The following is a 25,393-nucleotide window of genomic DNA, read 5'->3' as shown; positions in this document are numbered from 1 at the left end:
CAGGGTTTATATTTACACAAGATTACAAACAAGGATTTCATCTGGCATTTCATAGTCGTAGCCTTGACCAGTTAAAATTAGGATTTCACATTCATTTGAATTATTTTTCCAAAGTGAATGAAGTATATGCTTAATAGATGTCTTGTTACATTCAAGTTAAATTGGGCATATTTGTGCAGAAAAATATTCAGAAATTTTTGGTGAGCACTCAACAAATGTTAACCTGAGTTGAACCAAAGGTTCCAGATGAGCCTTTCCTCACAGTTCTGTTTTGTTCTCTCTTTCACTCTTTCGCCAGTCAAAATGAATCTCTTTTTCTGAGTAGCAAACGCTCTCCGTTTGACTCCCATCGCCGGTGAAAGTGTTTCATTTCACTAATGCTGAAGTGAAACCAACTCCATTTAAAAAGTCTCAGTCTCAGTGAATACTCAAGGGGCCGTGGCAATAATCAAAACACTGCAAGCGAGGCAGTGAGGAATACAAACTCCAGTTAAGAACAAAGGAAATGGAAATCAATGGCAGGATATGCTGATTTTTTTGACAGCTCGACACACAAATAATCTTTTGGGAGTTTGCTCTCTGTTGCCTATGCCAGGTTAAAATAACAACTGAGATCACAAATAAAAAATGCAGTATGATGACGGAAGGGCATAGCATTACACCTACTTAGTTTTGAGTGAAGGTGTTCCAAAATAATCAATATAGAATGCATCACATTGCAAGCAAGGCTGATTTGCCTAAGGCATGGTTATATCTGTAAGTGCACAGCTTCCAACCTCAGGGATTCATTTAAAGCTAAGTACTATATTATTTAAGTGCTGCACTTTAGGTTTTATGCGCAGTTGTATTTGTCAGTTTGTCGACACTTGAGGAGCTTGAGGAAAGCCTCCATCTTATGGGCATCCTTCTTGAAGCAGCCGAGCAGGGTATAGTCTCTCAAAATGGATTCCAGCATCTCTGGCTGTGCATCATGCTGGAATATGCCTTGATCACTGTATGTTGTGGTCAGAGTCCCCTCATCTAGCATCTGTGTGATAGCATTAGTAAGTTAAGTAGTAATATGCACAGTAGTGATAATAACTTGGCTAATACAATCTGACTGTATATAAATATATTATATTGAAACTTAAACCTTAGTTATGATATTAAAAAGATCTGTTGTGATTTGACCCACCTTCTTGATAAGGACCACCACCCCTTGCTCCAGACTGATCAGTTTCTCAGACATCCATTTGGTTTTGTTGAGCAGCATGTCTGGAGCATCGTCGTAGCGTTCCAATGTGGTCTGCAGATAGACCAACGGTTCGACCCACGACTGGACCAACATCAGCACTGAGTGGAGCAACCATTTATCCTTCAGGACCGACCAGGGAAGGGTTTATACAATACAATACAACGAACACAGAGCACAATGTTAAAGGTAATGCAGTAAAGGTAAAGCTGCATCAACACTTCACTTTTCTGCGAATGTTTTTATTTATAATGAATAGCAGCAATTTGCCCTCAGAATTTGAGCTAGACATTGACAAAGAAGGGTGTTAAAAGAGGACATAAGGCCTTAATAACAGCATTGATTTGTATAAATGGCTTATCAGCTGCAAAACATTCAGCAATAGACCAAGGTTGAAATGTCACAGGTAAAGCAATGGCGTCTGCTTAAATTCCCCGAAGCACAGCAGACTGTTGAGCAAGAGAAAATTACTGCCATACAAATGGCCATTAAACCTGAGAGCTGGCAATATTTCAATACATAAAAACAAGACGAGCCTTGCCGTATGTCCATTTTCAAAGATCACACTTATTGTAGTGATAACATTACTCAACAAGCAGTTTCAATATTAATAAAATGAGTCCTTAAATAAAATAGCTTTCTCTGTTTACCCAGCACTTGGCCTTTTTTGGTTGTATCAGGATTTTTGTCGAACTTCACATTGACCAAATTACAGCTCATGAGGCAATTCACCCGTCACTGGCACAATTTAGCTCCCACTCAACTGATCAAGTTGACCTTTAGTTGAAAGGCTGCGCCCCACTGGACATTAGCCATGACCACAGCACGCACAGACAGGAATGTTGTGAAAAGCTACCCATGTGCATTTTAGTGAAATTTGAACACCTTTTGTAATTGTAATTACTGCCAAGATTACATCGCTCAGCAGCTGACTGCATTTGACTTGCACACTTGGACACTTTTACTTTTTACTAAAGAAAAGCTCAGGCTTTTAGCACCAGTCCAAGTGCAAAGCGAACGCACAGGTCTGCTGACATTCTTGCATCAACACCAATGGAGGAAGTCAAAATTTACAACTATTCTCAGGACTATAAAAATTATTTTTTTTTTTTGGGGGGGGGGGGGGTCCTGTACTTGGAATATAAAAAAAAAAAAAAAAAAAAAAATAGTGCAGCGACATCTCAAGTTCAAACAATAGACACGTGATGATGTGATGATTAAGTGAGTGAGAACTTAATCACTGATTAATCGCAAGGAGTCAGAGCAGAAGCTGCAGCAGCTAAGAAAAATTGGATGCTTTTCCCAATGACCATGGCAAGTGTTGTGTGGCCAGCAGCATCTTGGCAGGTGTCTGGGTCTGACTAATGCTAAAATAATGCTGGTGGATGATTCAGCTGCCGTCAGCCCTGCTGTTCCTAATCATTTCTATCGCAGCTGCAGAGCACAATGTGACTCTGAAGCCTGATTTAGAGCAGATTGTGGAGGTGTTTACAGATGTTCAAGACATAGGGTGACATTCAGACAGGTGTGTGCAACATTGTACAGCATGGCTTTGCCTAGCAAGAATGCATTTTTTGTGTGTTTGTTAGCTTCAGCTACAGTATTGTGGAAGTTTTGGTGTTTATACTACATTTTGGTGCTGCTATAATCCAGACAGTAAGTTTTTGATTTTATGTAGAGTTGGCATACACACTCTTAATAAAGAGGAAGGAAAGCAACGATGTTTGGAGGCCGTGCACTTACAGATATCTGTTGGGTTTCACTTTTGGAGCTGGGGATGGGTAAGGTTTTGGTGATGCATGCATAACCAGCCTGGTTCCTTTGGAGCCGCAATGGAAAGGGGATAAACATCTCCTCCTATATTCAATACAAACATAACGATAAAAAATAAAAATAAAATACAAACCCATTTACCTTCAAATATATGCAGAGGCCCAAACTGGATCTTTTGAGTGTGGCCCTCTATTTGTTTTGGGATTTAGAGCCAAATGGCAGCACTCTTGTGCTGATCTTATATAACAGATGAGCAACACAACACTGGTAGAGTTTTCTAACTGATCTGAAAACCTTTGGCTCAGTGAGCTTTAGAATTACACGAACACACAATTGCTGGCACAACACACAGAAAGACACATCAGAAAGGCAGTAACAAAAGCCTCACCAGCCTCACCGGAGAGGCACATTTTGTTTTCCAGCTTGTTCTCATCTGTGGACCTCATGCAGCGTCTACTCAGTAACAAGCTCTACTTCATCCCATTTCAAAGACCATTTTGGATCTCGAGCTGCCAAGTGAAGGGGATTCAACAGGCTACAAATGATGCACCCTCACTTTTCTGTATATCATTATCATGTTGGTATTGCTCCGCTGTATGCTTGCTTCTTCAATAAAATATCTTTGCCTCACAAGAGAAATAGGAGATTACTTTGAAGCCAGATGGTGAGGTGATGATCTTCTCAGAATCAAAAGCAAATAACAGAGAGTATCTAACCGGAAATGTCAATACTTTTGCTCCAGTATATTTTGAAAAAGACCAGCAAGAAGCCCTTTTCCTCTCATTGTAAAATAGTTTCTGGATTTTATGATAAAACAGTAATTGAATTTGGAAAGTATGGGCTGAGCTGTTGATAAATACCAATAAGGAATGTTTTTAATTACTTAATTTACATTGATAAGTTAAAACAAAAGAATTTCATTCTGAGGAAGACTCTGTTTTATTGCTTTATTTTTTTCCCCTTATATCAACTAATAGTATTTTCACTGTCTGTAACCTTTTCCTGAGGTTATGAGTCTACAGCACCGAGCTTCGAAATGCTGATTTCAACATTCATTGAAAAAAAAAAAAATAAGCTTGTGCCCAACAGCAATAATGAGAACTCCCACATGCAGGTAATGGGCTTTCCCCTGAATAGCACCGCAGCTGCAGCCGCTCAGTCTAGTCACAACAAAAAATACTTTCAGTTTTCATGTGATGCTTAGCATGAAGAATGGTTCAGTTTCTTCTGAAGCTATAGGCATAAGAGGCAAAACATCAGCAGGAAGATTGTTTTACACCGCTCAGTGCGAGCGAGATTTACTCACAAACATAGAAAATGACTCTTCAGAGACGTGGTAGATGAGCTCAGCATGTTGGATGACTCGGTCGAGAAGTTTTTCTTGGGAGATGGAGTTGCAGTGGGAGACGCTGCCCGGCTCTTCCTTACAGTCCAGTGGGATACTCATCGTGAGCATGCAGGGCCAGAGGAGCACAGCCCAGGCACTTCGCTGTTTGACTGAAGACAAAAGGATGCACACACAGAAGCTGTAAAATTACCTCTCAGTGGCAAAGTTTACACAATCACAACTTTCTTTACTGTGAAACGCTACCTGCCATCATGTTCATTCTGCGAGTGGTCGTCAGGTTCTTCATGCTTCTCTGTTGTGCACTAGTAGGAGTAATTTAGATATTGGCAATTAATATCAATCATTATGAAACTGATTATTGATATGTAAGAATATTTACTATAAGTAGTAAATTTCGGGGCACCACCCTGTTACCAGTGACCAAATGAGCAAAATCAATAAAGTCTTAATAGAGTTAACAAAAGGAGTAAATCTGAGCACTGTTATGAATCCAGCAATCGGCACAATCACAGCAACAATAATCACAAACAATGACGGTTTAAAAACATAAAAGAATTTATTCACAGTAATAATTATTCAAAATAACATCACTCTGGATAAATGGCTGTTTAATTTGATTATCCAATGACACACATCAGCTATTAATCTACAACAGATGACACACATGTAATAAGAATGGGTTCGCAATGGGGATAGCCTTAGCGATGGTGATAGTAACAGTAGTAATATATGCAGTAACACTTATAGTTGTGGGGAGAGGAGTGTGTGTGTGTGTGTGCGTGTGTGTGAGACCAGTAAAGATGGCCACAAAGTCACGTGACGCCCTCGGCGGAGCCAAGATGGCGAGGGGGTGACGTCGGCTACGCACCTGTTGGGGCCAAGATGGCGACCGGTCGACGCGTGTGAATGTGTGTGAGGGGAAGAAAATGGAAGGAGAAATGGATCGCACACGACGTCACCTCAGTTGATTGTTACAATATCGCTACACAATAGCCGAGCCGGTGAGTTCCCGGGTCGGGTATTGGTCCTTCAACTGGTGATATTACGCAATCACTGGTCACGTGACGGCCGACACAAGATCTGTAGCGCCAATCACTTATGCAATTTTTGGGATTTAGGAGAAAGAAAACAAAATAAAGCAGAAAGATAAACTGAATCCAAATACACAAAAGACACAGTAAGACAAAATGCAATGCACGCTATTCTAATTCTAATTGTCGGACGTAAAGTCTCTTACTTTGGTTGCTCCCTCTTCCGGAGTGAGGGAGTCAAAGAGAGTGTCTCCTCGGATAAGGCGACGTGATGAAGACCACGGAAGATGATGTTCTTTGGGAGCTTCGGATAACAAAGTCGGCGTGTTGGTCTTCTCAACACGTGGATCAGCTGATCGCGTGGCGGTCCGCACTGAGATTGATGAGAAAAACAAAACAAAACAAACAAACAAAAAGGCAAACACAGCAGTCTCTTCTCGTCCCGCAAGTTGAAGTCTGACCCGGGTTTTTGTGGTGGTAGGACCCAAATGGTTGGTGTCGCTCCCTTCTGCGATCTGGTCGGGACGAAAGTCTTTATCACCTGTGTGACGTCACCGGGGACCCCTGCTGAGGGCGCTGGCATCCAGCCAATGCCCTCCTGTTCAAACGCAGAACCACACCTTAGGGGTGGATCCTGGGGGTCACAGACTCTGGCCCAGGCTTCAGGAGGGACATGTAGGCCTCTCTATTGTTCTTTTCACAGCACATGGGAGGCGATCCCAACCGTCATGCTTACTTGAATAAGGTCCATGAATAAGGAAAAGGCATTTTGGTGTTGTGAGGGTTAGGGTTAGGGTAAAAAGATACCAGTCTTCCCAACACCTGAGCATTTCTTTTCTCATGCATAACACCAAGATGGGCACCATAGCCAGGCACACAACGACCAAATGTCTTTTTTTCTATTTGTCACAAGTCCCAAATAGTTTTTTTTTGTAAACAACCTAGATATCCCAAACCTCCTAATCAATCTAAATTTAAAATGAAATCATAGTAAATTATGTTTTCTTTCTACCCGAGATACTGATGCCAATGACCAATAATCCAAGAAGGGAGACTGAGACTGAAAAGATTTATCAAGCAAAAGCCAAAAAAACAAGGAATGGGCTGTAAAATCCTTCTTTTCAGCTGCGGTAAGTCTGTAGATTTAAATATGCATGACAGGGAAGGCTTTTGGAGGCGAGAGCGTGGAACTGTAACAGACACAACAAAAATGAGGGACCTGGAAATCACTGGGATCTAACAAACCCTTCACGTCGTCCCCTTTTTTCACTTTGACATTCATATTCTCGTCCCTGCTCAGAAAACCACGGGTCTGCGAGAGCAGCTCTACCCAGAAGCTGTGCTGTCCCAGCTGTAACGGCTGTGTTTAGCTGTTTAGTCGTAATCCATGCTTGATTGAAACAGTGCCAGCCCAGGTAGGCGTGCGGCGCTTCATTAAGCGTCCCATTTTTTTTGGGGTTTTGTTACAGAACACGTGATGCACCACATATTTTTTCTTTCAGTTGAAACACTTATTTTATTAATGTTCTCCAACTGGAGGATGACTTGTGCATTAATATGGGACAGCGAAAAGAGCGAGGACATTTAAGAAGCTGGAATTGGAGTCAGGCATGTTTAAGGATAAGCTGAAAACAGACTGGGGATCAGACAGAAGTGGTCGGTGAGGGTTGTGTTACCAAAGTCCACGTCACAGAGGTCGCTCCTCACGCATTTTCACGACACCTGGAGCTCCAAGTCACACACATCAACCTGTTACATATGAAACTATGTTCTCTTAACCTTTCTTTCGCCCCCTCCAGTATGTCTTCCCTCAGAAGGTTAGATTTTCCAGCAAGAATTTAATCACCTCTCTAAAAAACGATAAACACACACACACACAAAACTTGAATTCTGAAATCCCCTTTTGGGAATCCTGTTAAAAGTATGCAGGCCCTAAGACAGCTGTGAAAAATGTATGTGGTAAATAAAGAAAACACTTTAAGTCACGTTATAGCACTGAAGTCATAATCATGATTACAACTCTATGTGAGGGAAGCACTGCTCAGTCTAATCTGATTATGCTATCGACCGAGGAAGGTGTTTGTAGTCTTTGCAGCACGACCTTAAACAGGCTTAACCTCCTTTCCTGTTCATGGAAGATGCGTTAAATTCCCTCTGAGGTAGTTCATGTAAGTTTCTTCTGTGCAGCCGTACTTTTTAACCGTTGCTTCAATGAGGGCTGGTATGAAAATATATCAAAGCCCGGAAGTCTGTTGTTATCGGCATTTTGTTGTACTGTTACCTAATTCGAATGATAATAATAATACAAAGAAGAACTTTATTTAAGTAGTAACCTTTCATATGCTTTTCAGATGCAGCCTACATTCAGGTGGTTTAGCAGGGATGAAAATGTATTTCTGAATATTGTATCCAACTGATCTGACTCTGTCAGCGGTCCGTGACATTGGTCGTCTGATGTTTAGGTTATCCTTACTTACCAGCTCATGAAGTGAAACGATTCATGCTTCAGGCAAACTTTTTGATTTGTGTTTCATCTTGCTACATTCAAGAAATTTTTGTTAATCAGCTTTGCAGTTTATCATTTTAGCGCTGGTCTGAGTAAGAGCTTTCTCAACATGCCCTTAAATGGCGAATCAAAAAGCTAAATATCTTTATTTTAAATGGGTTTAAAAGACTCTGCTGATTTGATTTAGATTTGTTTTGGGTCTTTGGAACCAACATCCTGCTGTGACTTTGTCAAAATGTCCATTCCTTTCTTGAAGGGTATGGTTTTTCACAGACCTTGTGCCTTTGCGTTCTGATGCCTGTCCCTGCCATACCTACAACACTTTTCACACGTTTCACTTTGTCCTGCTGACCGATCACGTGTTGCTTCAGTGCTTTCTTAGCAGCTCATTTGGTTTTCACTCCAGCTAAATAATTTGCATAAGTGATACTTGGCATGTGAGCGCAATGTTTGCTGTATTACTTGGCTCTATTTCTGTAAACAGGGTATTCTTAAATTTGCTTGCCAGCATTCACTGCGCTGGAGTTTGGCAAAGGGTCTTCTCTTTGTTTTGCTTCTTTACATTACATTCTGACTTGTTCAGAAAGAGGCCTTTTTTGGAGCACTCATCCTTTGAGTTCACTCATTTTTATTGTAATAAGGATGTTGCATGTATACAGCAGTGGCTCATCACCGCCATCCTCTTCTATGTCTATTCCGGTATATTTCATTTGTGCTCTTCTATTTCCATTGGACTTGCCTGTCATGATGTACTGCTAAGAATGACTGCAAAGTAACCCTCTCTCATTCCTGCAACCTTATTGTTAGAATAAATGTACATTAAATGATTATCACAGTATTGCTCTACTTTTACTAACCCTGCAAGAATGCAGAAACTTGTGTTTTTCTCACAGGAGCTGAGATCATACCTCCGGGAGATAAGCAACGACCTTCGAAGAGGAACATGAAGACAGGGAGGAGACGGAAACCAGATTACTTCGGTTATGAACTAGCTTCTCAAAGTGTTTGGTGTGTCATGTTTCAGAGGTGTACCTTGAATATGATTATACAATAAGCATCTATCCACTACGTTGCAGCTGTGTGTTCCCCACCCTTTAGAGCTGCAACGTCATGTAACTAGGGGCCACCCTAAGGAAATAAAGATGGGAGAACAGAGGAGATACGTCAGAGCAGGTAGAGAATGTAACTGAGCATATCTCTGTCTGTTCTCCTTGCAAGTAAAATGAGCGCTGTTGTCCCTTGTCTTTCTTCCCTGTGTGTTTAATAATGTTCTAGGTGGCTTAAACCTGACACTTATTTTAATTTAGAGCAATTTCTGGTGTGGCGTCAGAGGTGAGAATTGTATTCGCAAAAGCGACTTGCCAAGATCGATCAATCAAACTTTATTTATATAACACTTTTCATACATTAAAAATGCAGTACAAATTGCTTAAAACAACTATTATAAAACACAAAGTGAAAAACCCACCCCTTCCCCCAAAACACACACAAAATTGCACACACAGTTTAATGACATGGCAGGGCACTGAGGAACCATGGGAGGAAACCCCCACGAGGAAACACTGGAACTAAAACTAAAAGATTAAAATACATTAAGAAAAGATAAAAATATACATTAGTCAAAAAAATTCTAAAAAACAAAAAGATAAAATCAGAATTAAACGCTAAACTAAAAAGGTGTGTCTTGATTCCCTTTTTAAAAATATCAACAGTCTCTGCGGCCCTGAGGCTCTCTGGCAGACTGTTCCAGAGTTGTGGACCATAATGGCTGAATGCAGCCTCACTGTGGGTTTCGGAATGGTTAAAAGGCTGGTGCCAGAGGACCGCAGGGTCCGTGAGGGCCGATATGATAAAAGCAAACCGTTAAGATACTTAAAACTAGTAAAAAAAACCTTAAAATCAATCCTGAAATGGACGGGGAGCCAATGCAGTGATTCTGAAGCGGTGTAATGTGCTCCCGCCCTCTGGTCCTCGTCAGCACACGAGCAGCTGAGTTCTGTAGTAAATGTAGATTCTTAAGACTCTTCTTAGGAAGACCAGAGAGCAGGGCATTACAATAATCTAAACGGCTATAGATAAAAGCATGCACCAGCACCTCCGTGCTGGCCTGAGAGAGAAACAGGTGGACCCTGGCTATTTTCTTTAGATGGTAAAAACAGCACAGTATTTAAAGCCTATTACTTTCCTATTCATTTGAATGAGAAGGTGTGTCCAAACTTTTGGCCTGTACTGTATCTTCATAATATTCTTTATGTGCGGAATAAAAGTGAGCTCAGAGTCAAAAATAACGCCCAGGTTCTTTACAGATTGTGAAGGTTTAAAATCTTGTAGTTTTGGTAAAAGTTTATCTCTCTGGCCTTCAGGACCAATGACTAAAACCTCTGTTTGTGTCCTGGTTGAGCTTTAGGAAATTCTCTGCCATCCATGATTTAATGTCTAAAATGCAGTTAAAGAGGGCATCAAGTGGCCCAGTGTCATCAGGAGACACAGCGACATACAGCTGCGTATCATCAGCATAACTGTGGAAGCTGATGCTGTGCCTCCTGATGACGTCCCCAAGAGGAAGCATGTAAAGATTAAAAAGAAGTGGACCTAAATTGACCCTTGGGGGACCCCACATTTAGTTTCATGTGTTCTGGAGGAACATGTATCCATACTTACAAAGAAAGATCGACCTGTGAGATAGGAGTGGAACCAGTTAAAAACAGTACCAGAGAGGCCGACCAGGTGCTTCGGTCTATTTAATAAAATGTGATGGTCTACTGTATTGAAGACTGTGCTAAGATCCAGTAAAACCAAGACTGAGAGTTTGTGGTGATCTAAATTGCACCTGGTGTCATTTAAAATCTTTAAAAGTGCTGGCTCGGTACTGTGGTTCATCCTAAAACCAGATTGAAATTTCTCTAAAATGCTATTTCTCATTAAAAAATAATTTACTTGGTTAAAAACCAGTTTTTCTAAACTTTTACTTAAAATTAAGTTGTATACAGGTCTCTTTTTTTTTTACTTCATTTTTTCAAATTATATCCTTTGTTATAAGATACAAGAACAGAACAGCAGACTTCAACATAGAGAAACAGAGCATTCAGGTTGCATGCATAAAAGTATATAAGGTACACAGTTCACATATTTAAAGTTCTGGCATCAAATATGTTTCCCATTTCTCCCAATATTTTTTACATTTCTCTGTAGCAAGCCTGATTGAAAATGTCAGTCTTTCCATTGCGTAAATGTCCGTTATGATTTGTGTCCAGTCTGATTTGATAGGAACGTCTTCATACAGCCATTTCCGTTTTATGGCTTTCTTTGCCGCAGCCAAAAGTATTGACAAAAGGTATTTGTCTGTTTTTTTTTCAAGCTTTTCAGGTAAATTGCCATGGTAAAGTTTTGTAAAGTCTTGTGGAAGATCCAGTCCTATGATGCTTTTTGGATACAGGTCTGTAGTTATTAAAAATGCTGTGATCTAAATTGCTGTTCTTCAGAAGGGGCTTCACCACCGCTGTTTTATAGGCAGTAGGGAAGACAACTGTCTGAAGAGAGCAATTTACTATGTTTAAAATCTGTTCCTCAAAGAATTCATAAAATGTTTTTAGAAGTGATGTGGGAATTGGATCTAAAAGGCAGGTTGTTGGGTTCACCTGGGTGAAGACTCAACAAAGTGTCCTTGCATCAACCAGGGTAAAACTCTCCAGTGTTCCCTCAGATAAAAGCGACTGTTCAGGTGTATTAAAAACCACATTCTGATGAGATAAAATACTGGATCTGATGTTATCAATCTTACTTCTGAAGTGGTCTGCAAAGTCCTCACACAGGGCCTCGCTTGCTGCCATGGGGGCTTTATTAAAATCGGTGCTGGTTAAAAGATCAAAGGTGGACAAAAGAAATCTAGGGTTGTTTTTATTGTGAATATGTAATTGTGAGTATGTAATGCAATTTGGGAGATTGACCAAGCTTACCATGGAGTCCCCAACGAGGAGGTATTGTGGAGGTGGACAACCGCCGTATGGACCGCCGCCACAGGCGCCTTGATCGTGGCCCGAGGGACGGTGACTGGAGTGCCCGCCGTGATCACCGGTACTGGAGCCACTGCAGCCAACACACCGGCCGAAAACTGGACGCTTGAGGGAGCTACATCAATCCCGGACACGGGGGCATCATCGGGGTCCACGGTGACATCGGAAAGGCGGGATGGAGAAACGGTTTGTGAGGTTGACATTCCACCTTCCTCCTACATTGCTCGATGCTTGATTGAAACAGTGCCAGCCCAGGTAGGCGTGCGGCGCTTCATTAAGCATCCCATTTTTTGGGGTTTTGTTACAGAACACGTGATGCACCACATATTTTTCTTTCAATTGAGACACTTATTTTATTAATGTTCTCCAACTGGAGGATGACTTGTGCATTAATATGGGACAGCGAAAAGATCGAGGACATTTAAGAAGCTGGAATTGGAGTCAGGCATGTTTAAGGATAAGCTGAAAACAGACTGGGGATCAGACAGAAGTGGTCGGTGAGGGTTGTGTTACCAAAGTCCACGTCACAGAGGTCGCTCCTCACGCATTTTCACGACACCTGGAGCTCCAAGTCACACACATCAACCTGTTACATATGAAACTATGTTCTCTTAACCTTTATTTCGCCTCCTCCAGTATTTCCCCCCTCAGAAGATTTTGAGAAGGTTAGAAGATTTTCCAGCAAGAATTTAAGCACCTCTCTAAAAAAACAATGGCAAAAGGCAAACCAAAAAGCTAAATATCTTTATTTTAAATGGGTTTAAAAGACTCTGCTGATTTGATTTAGGTTTGTTTTGGGTCTTTGGAACCAACATCCTGCTGTGACTTTGTCAAAATGTCCATTCCTTTCTTGAAGGGTATGGTTTTTCACAGACCTTGTGCCTTTACGTTCTGATGCCTGTCCCTGCCATACCTGCAACACTTTTCACACGTTTCACTTTGTCCTGCTGACCGATCACGTGTTGCTTCAGTGCTTTCTTAGCAGCTCATTCCACTAAATAATTTGCATAAGTGATACTTGGCATGTGAGCGCAATGTTTGCTGTATTACTTGGCTCTATTTCTGTAAACAGGGTATTCTTAAATTTGCTTGCCAGCATTCACTCCGCTGGAGTTTGGCAAAGGGTCTTCTCTTTGTTTTGCTTCTTTACATTACATTCTGACTTGTTCAGAAAGAGGCCTTTTTTGGAGCACTCATCCTTTGAGTTCACTCATTTTTATTGTAATGAGGATGTTGCATGTATACAGCAGTGGCTCATCACCGCCATCCTCTTCTATGTCTATTCCGGTATATTTCATTTGTGCTTCTATTTCCATTGGACTTGCCTGTCATGATGTACTGCTAAGAATGACTGCAAAGTAACCCGCTCTCATTCCTGCAACCTTATTTTAATCTAGAGCAATTTCTGGTGTGGCGTCAGAGGTGAGAATTGTATTCGCAAAAGCGACTTGCCAAGATATGCATTAATCGAAATACATGACATGGGGAATGAGTGTGAGATGGTTGTATTGGCACCAAACCTCTTTTATTATTTTGCAAAATAATATGTGATATGATGTCTGGCACCTACAGTATGTAGTGTGTTATCTTAATTTCAAAGCAGTCCATCTGGGAGAGAAACAGAACTGGTTCATGAATCGAAATGAATATGTTCAAATGGGAAAGCACAAACTCAAGTTTCCTGTATGTATATTTTTTTCTATCCAAACACCGGTAATTCTTATGGCGTTCAATTAACAACTCTCCACCTTCCTCCAACTACAAAGCGCTGCAATAGTTAATATAATTCTCAGCGTATTTCTGAAGGCTTATCATTCATTGTCCCTCGGCCCCCTTCTGTCATGTCCATATGGATTTCAGTTCAACTTTCACCCAGCAGAGATTTTGCTGAACATAGCATGCATGCTCTTCATCAGAATTATACACATTTATTATGTCAAAAGGATCTACTGATGCCCGCTGAACGATTTTCTCGGGAGCGTCTTCATATTGCCTTTCCAGCCCTGAGACCTTGAGGCTGCTGCTGCTTGCTCTTTGCGAACTTTATGGTACAGAACTACTACAGTGAGAGTAGCACATTGTCACACTGTCATTATTCTCTCTCCAGGGGTCCTTGAGATGCACAATGCAATTATTTGAAATTCATGCCTCGTGCACATTGAGCTTTTCCAAGACCGAATGAAATTCAGCATTTAAAGTATACCTTTTTCTTTTTTTTTTTTTTTTTTACCTTGTGCCAAGTCAAACATTTGATTCTCTCCCTCACATAAATTGAAGCCAACTGTCATGAGATTAAAAAAAAAAAAAAAAAGGCAACTGAATAAAACATGTTATGTTTTTCCTTGAAACAAAACCACATAAAGCATCAAGAGGTCCAGCAGATTTGTAAGACTATGATTGCATGCCATGGCTGTCATGCTAAAGTATAGGCTGCTTTATCTCCTTACACGGTATTCTGGGGAAGGCATGTGCTTACATACTAAACAGGCTGCTTCTGACTGTCATCTCCTGCGTGCTGAGGGTTGATTGGCAGCTCCTTCACTGGGATGTACCCTGGTCTATTTGATTATGGGTAGAGTGTGATAATACAGTCGCACGTGTATATGTGTGGGTGTGTACGACCAAGAAAAGATGAGCAAACAGGCGCGGTGAACAAAGGTCAATTGTAATACCAGACTGTACTGCACAGAATCAGAATGGATACACATATATTTACATAAGGAAATTAAAATGACCACATTTGTGTAAAGAACACAGAGCAAGAGAAATGAATCAAGGAAACAAACAGAAATGGCCTACCAGCCAATACTAGCCAAGCACATAATAAACAATAGAAAACAAAACTCTACTATGTATAATATTTCATTGATTTAATGTTATTTATGTTATTTCAAATGAATGTTTTTAATAAATCAAACATATGCAGTCAAATTATAACATTGAAGTTGTAAAATCATTCATCTTCAAGCACTTGTCCCTTTCTGGGTCGTGGGTGGTGCTGGAGCCAATCATAGCTCACTTTGGGCGAGGGGCGGGGTCAGCCTGGACGGGTCACCAGCCCATCACTGGGCCAACACACAGAGACAGACAGAGACCAACAACCACTCAGGCCGACAGACAGTTTAGAGTCACCAGTTAACCCGAACATGATGTCTTTGGACGGTGGGAGGAAACCCACACAGGCACGAGGAGAACATGCAAACTCCGCACATAAAGGCCCAGGCTGGGAACCAAACCCACGACCCAGTTGTAAATCAACTTTTGTAAGATAAAGCAGGTTTTTTGCACATGCTGAGGAACTCTTAAACAGCAATGTCCAAGCTCATCATCTTTTTGAGCCTAATTTGAGTCCATACTGATATGGACTCCTTTTTTTCATGTCGTCTCCTTCTTCCACAACGGAGAGATGAAATCGTTTCACCACAATTCAGTTCATCGTCTGATTGCAACAGTCGATGAACAATACAACAGCTTTCTGCACAATAAGCTCTGAATGTAAGTTTGTAAGTTCTTAAGAATGACTAAAAATCAGCAGATTCAAGCAACATGGCCGCAGAGGATGCCTGCTTTTCTCACCAGCTGTCTTGTTTCTGACAACAAAGTATCCACGGGTGGCATTAAAACACACAATGTTGCTGACTTGTTTTCAGGCTTCAAAGGAATAAATGTTCAGCCATCTCTCATTCACACTGTAGCTACCAGCTGGATTATCCTTATTTGTCTGGGATGATGAATTATTATCATTATCATTTCATATGAACAAAGCCATGAAATAAAGGAAGTGGTGAATGATTAGCCTCAGGTCTGTTCTTATTCGTCCATGAGGCGAGCGACTGGGGGAAAACAGTGCATGTGAGCTTTTTTAATGAGAACTTTGAGATACAAAGAGACACTCAATTTTGTTGTGCAATACCAACAGTCCCCGGGCAACTGAGAAAACTGCACGTTTGTATGATTTTATGCCTCTTCATAACTGTTGCAATCAGGTCATTGTGTGTCTGTGTTTGTGCGTGGGCCTGCATGTGTGCGCATGTGTTTGCTTTTGCATGATGACAAGCCCGGCTGTATTATTCATTTCCCTTCTTTCCACGGGGAAGACAAATAAAATCTGAAATAATATATTTTCCATCAGCTTCAAACACAATCAATAATTGCTTAGCGACTGCATAGGAGAAAGTTACTTTAATTAATTAATGGACTTTGATTACAGAGCTAATTTGGCTTGATGTATTTCAAAAGTATTAGTCATTAGTGAAAGAAGACAAATTAAAAACCTCTTCTCTCCTCCTCTTCGTTTCATGTCAATGTGTTCCTTTTGTTTGACATAGTGGGATGTGAACTAACAGAAACACGCCTTATTAGCCAGCCACTCCCTCAGTTATGTTACTTCATTGTGAATGGTTAAAGAGTGCACAGCAAATATCCTGAAAATAGAACAGCTGATAAGGTAACTCAAGTCATTTTACTGCTTTACTATGCAAATGCTCCAGTTTATACCAATTTATTTCATAATTAGTGTGAAATTGTCGCTCTTTGGAAGTGTATGTGTATATATATATGTGTGTGTGTTTAACTTTGAGCCCTCAGGCAGACTACAACCACTTTTGGACATTAAAAGATGATGACGTTGCCAAATTCTTGCATTGCTCATGTCTGCTCAGTTCTGATAAAATGTGAAACAGAAACATCAAAAGTCAAACCTTTACAACAAACATCAGTCTTCCCTTTATTACACATGCAGGTCACTTCCACAGAACTAACTGGTGAAAAAGAAGGTATAAATCCTCTCTATCAGTGCACGTGTATTGCCATTGATTGAACCTGTGTTTTTGTTTATATAACCAGGCAACATTCATAAACTAAAAATGAAGCAAAGAAATAAATGGCACAGCACTTAATGCCATTTGACGGGTGCCAAAGTGATATTTGAAGCGAGTTCACTTTCAATTTTCCATCTTTGATTTCTGTGGGTGGAAAAAAGGCCATTGGCTCATGGAGTCGGGGGTTGGAGTTTTGGGCTGAATGACCACCTCCCTGCAGTTAGATGCAACACTCTCTCCTTCCAACGCAATCTCTGTCTGACTTTCCACTTTTGCTGGAAGGAGCAGCACTTCCGTTCCTCTTGTATTTTAAATCCCCAAATCCCTCTGGGACGTTGGGTGGAATGCGCCTGCATGCCAAAGAAAGTAAAAGAACTATTAAAGGGCAATCATGATGACCGCTGGTGATGAATTCAGCTTGGTTGAGTTTTTTCGTTCCCCAGTGGGAATTGGTGGTTGAAGCGGAAGGAGAGGCAATGGCGGCCACAGAAGGACGTTGTGCCACCACGTGTCGTTTATGACAAGTGGGGATAGAGGCCGCAGAGATAAAGCCTTAAATCAAATTAGCCACACAGCCTTGCCAATCACTGTGGACAACATATGCAGCCGCACAACCAAGGTGAAGCTGCTGCTACGCGTCTCGGCAATGAACGATCTCGCTGTGCTCTAAAATGGAAATGAAACTGTTACACTCCCACAGCTGCTGAGGAAGGGATTTGCGTGGGCTGAGGTACAACTATACTCGATCGCCACTGAGGGAGAAGCTTTAGCTTTGCCCTTCTTCAAAGTGAGATTTACAAAAAGGAAATGCTTGGCTAGGTTTATTCAAAAGAAGCTCCTGATGGTGGGAAGACAAAAGGTACTTCACACCATCCTCCCTGGGGCACATGTACTCCAAAGCAGCGCTCCTCCGCTTCACTCCTTATTCTAAGTACATGTTCTCCCCCAGAGTGCACTGCACTCTCTCCTGCTCACGTCGCTCCTGCTCGAGCTTTTCCTTTTCTCTTTTTTTTCTTCATTCTCTCGACCTACCCAGATTTTTCTCACTTAATTTCACTTGTCTTTTCCCTGTGCACCCTGCTGACTCTCTCTTGTGCTGCTTCTGCATCTTCTTCTCTTACACTTTCTTGTTCCAACTCTCACCTTTAAGTTTCTATCTCTTTGCCCCCCCACACACACCCCCTTCCCTCTCTATCTGTCTCTTGCCACGTGTTGGCTAGCTCAGAGCAAAACACTCTATTAACAGAAGCCAAGGCCAGATGGCGGCTCAGAGATGGATCATATCAACTCTGGAGGTCTCTTTGAGCTCCAGACTGTTTTTTTTTTTTTTTCTGGGTATCTCAAAAATTACTTGCACTTTACCATTTCACCCACAAGCTCAGTGTGGGACTTGTTACTTAAATTATAACTTTGCATCAGGAGAGATCAGAGAAACCAAGCATGCTATACTTATATTTAATGTTGCTGTCATTTTTTTTTAAATCACTAATATTAAAGTACTGACTGTGAAAACTTTTCAGAAAGCATTTCTTATCTTATCAAGCCAAAAATTGTTCAGGGAGTAGAAGTGTTTCTTTGTACTTGTAGTCTTTTTTCATCACACACTTGTTTCAATATGAATCTTTTGTGTACCCTCACTAAAGCCTGTCAAACTGTGATGGGTCTTATTAACACACAGTCTTTAAATCCCCTGCCGACACTATTTATTCCCAAGGGGAACTTCTGGCTGCGGAAATGAGAAATGTAACATGTCGGTAAATCCCAAAAGAAGAGAAGCAGGTACAATATATCCATGGGGAGAATATCCTGCAGTTTGTCTAATGAGGCATAGCCAGACTATACACTTTGGTCAGTTCAGGAGATGAGCATGAAATTGCCCATTAAATAATGTGAATCTCACATTAAGAGTCCTCCCTGAGGTAAAGAGTCTGTAGTCAGGATGACTAACTCAATTAATTCATGGTCCCCAAAAAAGTTTCCTCCCAAATCAAAGCCTTCTTTTGTGTGTGTGTGTGTGTGTGTGTGCATATGCGTGTGTCAAAGTGCCTTTTTTTTTGTTGGCCTGTCGACGTTTGTTACCGTGTGTACTGTATCTGTATTTCAGGGTGTCAGAACTGAGCGCACCGGCGCACACCGGGTTGAGACTGACTGACTCTGAGCCAGTGGCCTGCCCTCAATACCAAAACAAGCCATCTACTTTCTGTTCTGTGCATCCTCGTCTTTGCCTGCTGTGCTGCAGTGATTGTCAGGTATTATTTAGAAAGCCCCCGCTCCTCTCTCTCTTTATCTGTTTGCCATGCTAAAGCTGCTTCACTCTTGCCATTCTTTGGGGTGGGGGGTTCTTTCCCTCCTTCATCATTTTCTTATTGCAGAGAAACAAGTTCATTGTGATTCTAAACGCAGTTCTACGGCTCAATGGGTTCTGTTTGAAATGAGATTTGAGAGCGTGAGCATGAGAGAGAAAGACACAGAACCTCCAACCACCGAGTGTCTTGATGAATAAAAGATGGAGGCTTCTGGCATCTTATAAACAACAACAGAGCATAATTAGTTCAGTTCTTTCTTTTTTTTATTTTAGGAACAGTTTATGTGACATTTCCTTTGTGTGGCTGCTTTCATCATGTGCGTCCCGCCTGTGCTACACGTCGTCAGGGCCTCTCTGTCTCCCTTGTAAGTCAATAATACAGCTGGGAAAATATTGGCAATCTATGCAAATGTATAAACTGACATACATTTTCGGATATTCTGACGCTTTTGCTATATGACGTGTCTATACAGAAGATGGCTACCAAGTTACGATACAGCAGCACTGGAACTGATGATTTAGTTCACGTTATTTAAATATGCCACTTATACGTGCAGTATTCATGATGCAACTCAGCTTCAAACAGGATTTGTAAATAATTAAAGTATGGCACTTACTTTTGTACCATATACAAAAGCAGGAAAAACAAGTCTTTATTAGCCAGTAATATAGTATTAATGAGCTTATTTGCATTGGTTTGTTCTAATTTGTGTTCAGTGTTTTGGGTTTTTTCTTTTTATAGCAATTTATCTTTCTCTCAAGATTTGTCCCAATACGAGAAACTGTTACTCTTGGCATGCAGAAGAGCTTCTGATAACCAGTTTTTCTTTTTGTTTTTTGTGCCTGTCATTTGGACACAGATGATTTGTCCTCTTTGAATCTCTAATTAAGAAGGTTTTTGTCCAACTTCCTTTGTAGCGGACTACGAACTGCCTCTTAATGTAGTATAACTCTTCTCTGCTTATGCTTTGTGCTTTCAGTGAGGCTGCATAACACAATATTTTTCCTTCACTGGGTATTTACCCAGTTGTTGAAAAAAAAAAAAACCAAAAAAAAAAAAAAACCAAAAAAAACAAAACACAAGTTTCAGTGATGGACAACTTACCTGACATTATAAAGTCTTCCATGAGGCATATTTTGAACACCAGGGAATGTGAAGAGGATGCTACATCTGCCAAATCTGTTTTGACTCTGGTCTGTGCTGCTGTCTCCTGCTGCTCTGTAGTCTCTCCACATACCGTCTCCTCTGCTGAATGTGGCCCGGTCTATTGGCTTTCCTGATATCCCCGGAGCACCCTAAGAGAGGCTGATGACAGCATGTGTTTGTCTTCTCTTCTTTTGCTCTCGTTCCCATGCACAGACAAATACTCTCACGCAGACACACTTCTTAATCGTCAATCCCTCTCCCCCCGTCCACTAACGATGCTTTAGAGTCAGAGCCTTATAAAGTCTCTAGCCCCAGGTACCGCCTCAGGGTCGGAGCAGCGGTGAGGGCAAGCACCCGGTAGCAGAATCAAAGCATGATAATGGCGAACATATGCATACTGATGTGTGTTTGTGATGTTTGTCAAACACCCTCCTGCCCCTTTCACCCCTGTTACCAAAGCTGTAAATATCTAACCTTTCAGACACCCAAGAGAGCACCGAATGGATTCAATTATTCCTGTAGTTTAAGCAAGCACGCTGGCCCACACCACACAGAGCTCCTGACATGGCAGCCAACACACATTCACAAACCAGCACACTGATGTAGCCCGATTACCTTCAGACACCTGCCCACAACAAAGGTCACCTCGAATGTCAAAATCTCTCATTCAGTTCGAGTCTGCACTCCAATAAAAAATGTTGATATTCAGCCATGTTCAATTGGAGCTCTAAAATGTCCTTATCATAGCCTGGCCCTGCTGAAACACATTTGAAAGATTAAAACATTGATGCCAATAGCTATGAGCTTAATTGTGACTGTTCACGGTTGTTTTGCACAGCAGTTTCTCAGGTCATGCAACTCAAGCAGGGACAAAATAATGGAAGGAGGTCTTAACACAGTTGACAGTTAGGTTAAAAGATATTCAGTGAAAAAATTGTTTTCATGTTTTATAAACATGTGCAGCCACAAGTGAGTGATTTCAGTGTCAAAACAGATATTACAGACATTTTTTACCTTTCTATTAAAACTCTTGCCGGGCTGTTACTCTATTCTGGCCAAAAGTAATATCCTCAGACGTGAAATCGGTTCAGTTATTATTTGGATCACAGACCAATGAGCTGACGATAAATTGAGACCATCACAATTCCACCTCCCAACTTATGGAGTCAAATAGCTCTTTTTTCCAGAGACAGAACATACCTTATTCAATAAGATGACTCCTCAGAAATATCACCATCTGTGTCTGGAAACAGAAAAGGTAGACCTCAGAGAATGTCTCATTTCCTACTCCATATAGTGGGGGAGGGGGGGGCGGCAAAAAGCAATCCCAAAAACTGAGATGGAGAAAAACTGAAACTGAACAGTAACAAAAGAGACAATGAAAATGACAAATTGATCTAAATGTGGTATTCAGTGTAAAACCGGCTAGAGCAAAACAAAAAAAATCCTCTTCAGACACCGTTTGACAAAAGGAGGGACTTTCAGGACAACATTGATGCACTTCTGATCTGGATGGATAGCCTCTGCAGTGAACCATGAACAAGGAAGAATTGAGGGCTTCATGAAGTGACATCTATCATTACTTTGCACAGCTCCATATAGGAACGTGGGTTTTTAAGTTTTGGGAGGCGCACTGTTTGGGTTGATATTTTTCTAAGCAGCAGTGGCACATTGAGGTCTTTCTTTCTGTTTTCTGTCTTTGTGAACGGGCAGCTGCACATTAATCTGCTCCATTGCAGAGAACACCTTTTTCTCCTTGCCAATTTGCAAGCAATTCATCGAGAGTAGGCAAATGGGCAGCAGTCTTTGACATGAGAAATCAGTACACGTTTATTTTACATCATTTTTCTTCCCCATAGCGATGATGGGAGTTTGCATCAGATTTCTCAGTGAGACTTTTTTTTTTTTTAAATCAAGTAGCATGATACAGCCAAGACAGCAACCCCAAAATCAACAGACCGAGTGACAGAGAGGCAGAGTTTTTAGTGTGAAAGTTTAACAAGAGGTATATTTTTCACTTAATGCAAAAAAATTGCACCATACAAGGCACAGGTGCATTACAGGGACACTGGTGGTGACAGCTGAGACAGCAGACAGCAGACAGTGGACGAACAGTATTGTCTTCTGTGGTGATTCGTACGGGACCCATCAAAACCCCACTATGCACAGACAATGCGTTATAATGCAGCTTTCCTTCTGAAAAGGACTTCAGAGAGCGTAAAAACTCCATTCACTATTGCTATATCTCCAATTGAATGGACTGTCGAGAATTTCAGCGTGGGACTGCTTAACTCTGGTCTCATGGAACAAGGGAACATTTTGATGTGTCAGGCTACTACCTAGGGTTCAATAGTGCAACATAAAGCTGATGTACTGATACGAAAAATTACAAAATCTGAAAAATAGGATTTCAAAAAACACCAACTTGTTGACAATCACAGATGATCAATAACCTTGGCTTTAGTCACCAAGGGGAAAAAAGTCTCAGGAAAAAAAATACAACCTTTACAAGTGCTCATCAATCAGCCTGTTTGCAAGACAAAATAAGACCATGTTATCACCACAATGTTTGAAGTGAAATTTTCAAAACCCATACAGCACCAGAATATAATTCAAGCGATTCAATACAGTCGACAAAAAATCGTTGACTATGGTACTTGTTTGTGCTGCACACTGTAAATAACTACTTGCATGCCACTCAGCTCTGCCAGCCTATTTAAACGTTGTGGACAAAGTTTACACGCAAGTGATCTCTCTTCATCTGTATGTCTGCTCAAAGATTTTTTCTGTGGTAAGAATAATGAAACATGAGCCGCATTTACAAATAGAAAAAGTGTAAAACAGTGTAAATAACGTGCGATAATTTGCCTACAGCTTGTGTACAGAAAACACAAGCGCATTGTAAGGTTAACAGGTTTAAAAAGGAAAATAAGAGGGAGACAAAATGCTGATCATTAAAATGCTGCTGACCAACTGAGAAGGACTTGGACTTTCACTGAAGGTTGTGAATACTTCTAACAACTGATTCTAACACCTAAATGGAAAATGTGAGCACATGAGATGCACACAATGATACAGGATCCTTGCGCTGTTGTCTATGACCTTCTTCCCGGCCTGAGGCGTGCTCACATTTCTGGTATCTACTCAGGGACAAATAAACATAAAAGAGACACAAGGAGCATTTCAACATGAAACAAACAAACAAACAAAAAGAAAAAGGAAAAAACAAAACAAAAACACCAATACATAGGGCCAGGAAGAAAATTGAAAAGCAAAAAAAAAAAAAAAGAAGAAAAGAAAAGAAAAAGCAGGGGGACAGGAGGGGAGAACAAAATGTTCAAAATGATCAATGATGAATAACTTAACTTGATGATACTTAATTGAGTTGCTCCAACATGAGATTAACCATCCCCTGTCAGTACTTATATAAACCCAGCCTTGAGGCCTTGTCTGCTTTGATTGACAGTTGGGGTCCATGATAACCATTCATAATGTGGACAGGCTTGTGCAAAGACAGCTGTGTGAGGACAGGCCCATGGGCAGCATGACACATGACAGCCTTGAAATAGCCAAGGCTTTGTTTGCCTAGTAGAGACCCACCCTGTGCCATCCATCTCCCTCGCTCCCTCTCTCCGGCTCACCTCATAATGGGCATCAACAAGTGATCTTTCTGGAACCATGGGTTGGTCGTAATGAATAGCCAGAGCGATGCCACCAGCTTTTGAAATCCGTATTGTTACGGAGAGCGAGAGGCATACCTCACTGACAGAGGGGCGAGGGAGACAAAAGAGAGAGACTACCCTTGGGTGAAGGGGGGGGGGCAGTTTTTTTGAAGATAGGCATGGGGGGGATATAGAGGGCAGAGGGTAGGTTGATATACAGGATTTATGAGGGGTAGCATGTGTACTTGCCTATGAGTGTGTGCGTGCATGTGTGTGTGAGTGTAAGACAGAGAGACCTGGCAGCCTCTCCTGACAGACCGGGCAGATTCTATTAGTTAGGAATAAGGTTGGATGGACAGAAGAGGGGAATGGAGGAGGGAGTGAAAAAAGGAGGATGATGAGCGTTTTTGTTGGATAATGCAAAGCAGCTCATAAATATAACAAGCAATATCTCATCCTGTGGTCGCTGGCCAACTTTCAGTGTGTCAGGTGCATTTGTTTAACAAATGGGGCAACTGCTTCATTTGGAATTTTAAAGAACGTGACCCCAACCCTGATCCTGATCCTGGCAAAGGGGAGGAAGAGTATAGGCCATAAATGTGATGCAGGACTTTGTCTACCACTGTCAAAACATATCCTTTAACTCCCCCCAACCCAGCCCCGTTCTTTCTCTGAAAATCTGGGACATTCTTCATCATCAGTGCGTTCCCTGGTCTCTGTGGTACGCTGATCCCCGATGCCAAAATGAGACTCGTAGTTAAGGAGTTTGTTTCTTTTCACCTGTATCTTTGATCACAGGCTCTGTCCAGAGATAGGTGGTGGTTGGTGGTTCATAGCTGCCTTTCCTACTGCAGTGTTCCTGACATTATATGGATATGATTCTAAAGCACACAAACATTTACACACATTTACAAGAAGAAAACATAAAAGCAGAAAGACAAAAGAATCTGCGTTTTGCAAATGATGCTTCATTAAAAGCAATCTGATTAAGATGTAGTATTGTGAATGTCTGAGCCATTAGTAATGGCTTTAGACACGTTATGTTTGCTTTGAAAGTGGAAATCACCATTAAGAATGAATGAAATATAATTGAAAGAAAAATAAGACGTCATTGGGTCGCAGCATTTCTGTGTTGATGACATACCCGGGGGAAATCGAATACACATCAAGCAACTATGATATGATATTGTCATCATTTCCATTGCCCATTGGCTTTTCTTGCTATCATTTCTATAATGATGGTTCATACCACACCATTTGGCTTATGAGCCATTGTGCTGTTTCCTTAATGCCTCTGAAAGACACAAACGACAGCAGCAAAGTAGATATCCCTCTCTCCTCAGCTATGTCTGATTCTCTCTTATGATTCTGATGGTGATCTTTGGAGTAATGCCAGTATCAGCTCCATGTGTATACTCTTAATAAGTTCTTGAGACTGGCTCCCTGATGCTGCATCTCTAAGCGTGGAAGTCTTCATTTTAAACCTATTGCATGAGCAATGTTCTGTTTCAGAGGCTGCCACTAGATGGTGGTGAAATCCTGTGCTCCTGCCCGTTC

The 25,393-nt window shown here is 41.2% G+C and overlaps 1 protein-coding gene across 1 annotated transcript; it reads right to left on the bottom strand.

Moving 5' to 3' along the window:
• Positions 1–832: 832 nt before the first annotated feature.
• On the bottom strand, positions 833–4,611 carry smtla (somatolactin alpha). Its single transcript, XM_029517395.1, has 5 exons — positions 4,596–4,611; positions 4,311–4,501; positions 2,975–3,088; positions 1,175–1,354; positions 833–1,027 (listed from the first exon to the last, which is right to left on the bottom strand). Exons 1-5 carry the CDS (start codon positions 4,609–4,611, stop codon positions 833–835), a joined length of 696 nt encoding a protein of 231 aa, XP_029373255.1.
• Between the last annotated feature and the right edge of the window lie 20,782 nt (positions 4,612–25,393).

The sequence above is a fragment of the Echeneis naucrates genome, chromosome 13 (assembly GCF_900963305.1).
Source record: "Echeneis naucrates chromosome 13, fEcheNa1.1, whole genome shotgun sequence".
In the NCBI taxonomy this organism is placed as follows: domain Eukaryota; kingdom Metazoa; phylum Chordata; class Actinopteri; order Carangiformes; family Echeneidae; genus Echeneis; species Echeneis naucrates.
Note: the sequence above shows the minus strand (reverse complement) of the source record. Positions and strands in the feature narration are given on the sequence as shown.

What these genes read in the sequence shown, in the direction of transcription:
- smtla (XM_029517395.1), bottom strand. An exon ending in AAGAGTCATTTTCTATGTTT is followed by an intron (nt 3,089 to 4,310) that starts GTGAGTAAATCT and finishes TATTGAATATAG; the next exon opens with GAGGAGATGTTTATCCCCTT. An exon ending in GTGAAACCCAACAGATATCT is followed by an intron (nt 1,355 to 2,974) that starts GTAAGTGCACGG and finishes TCGGTCCTGAAG; the next exon opens with GATAAATGGTTGCTCCACTC.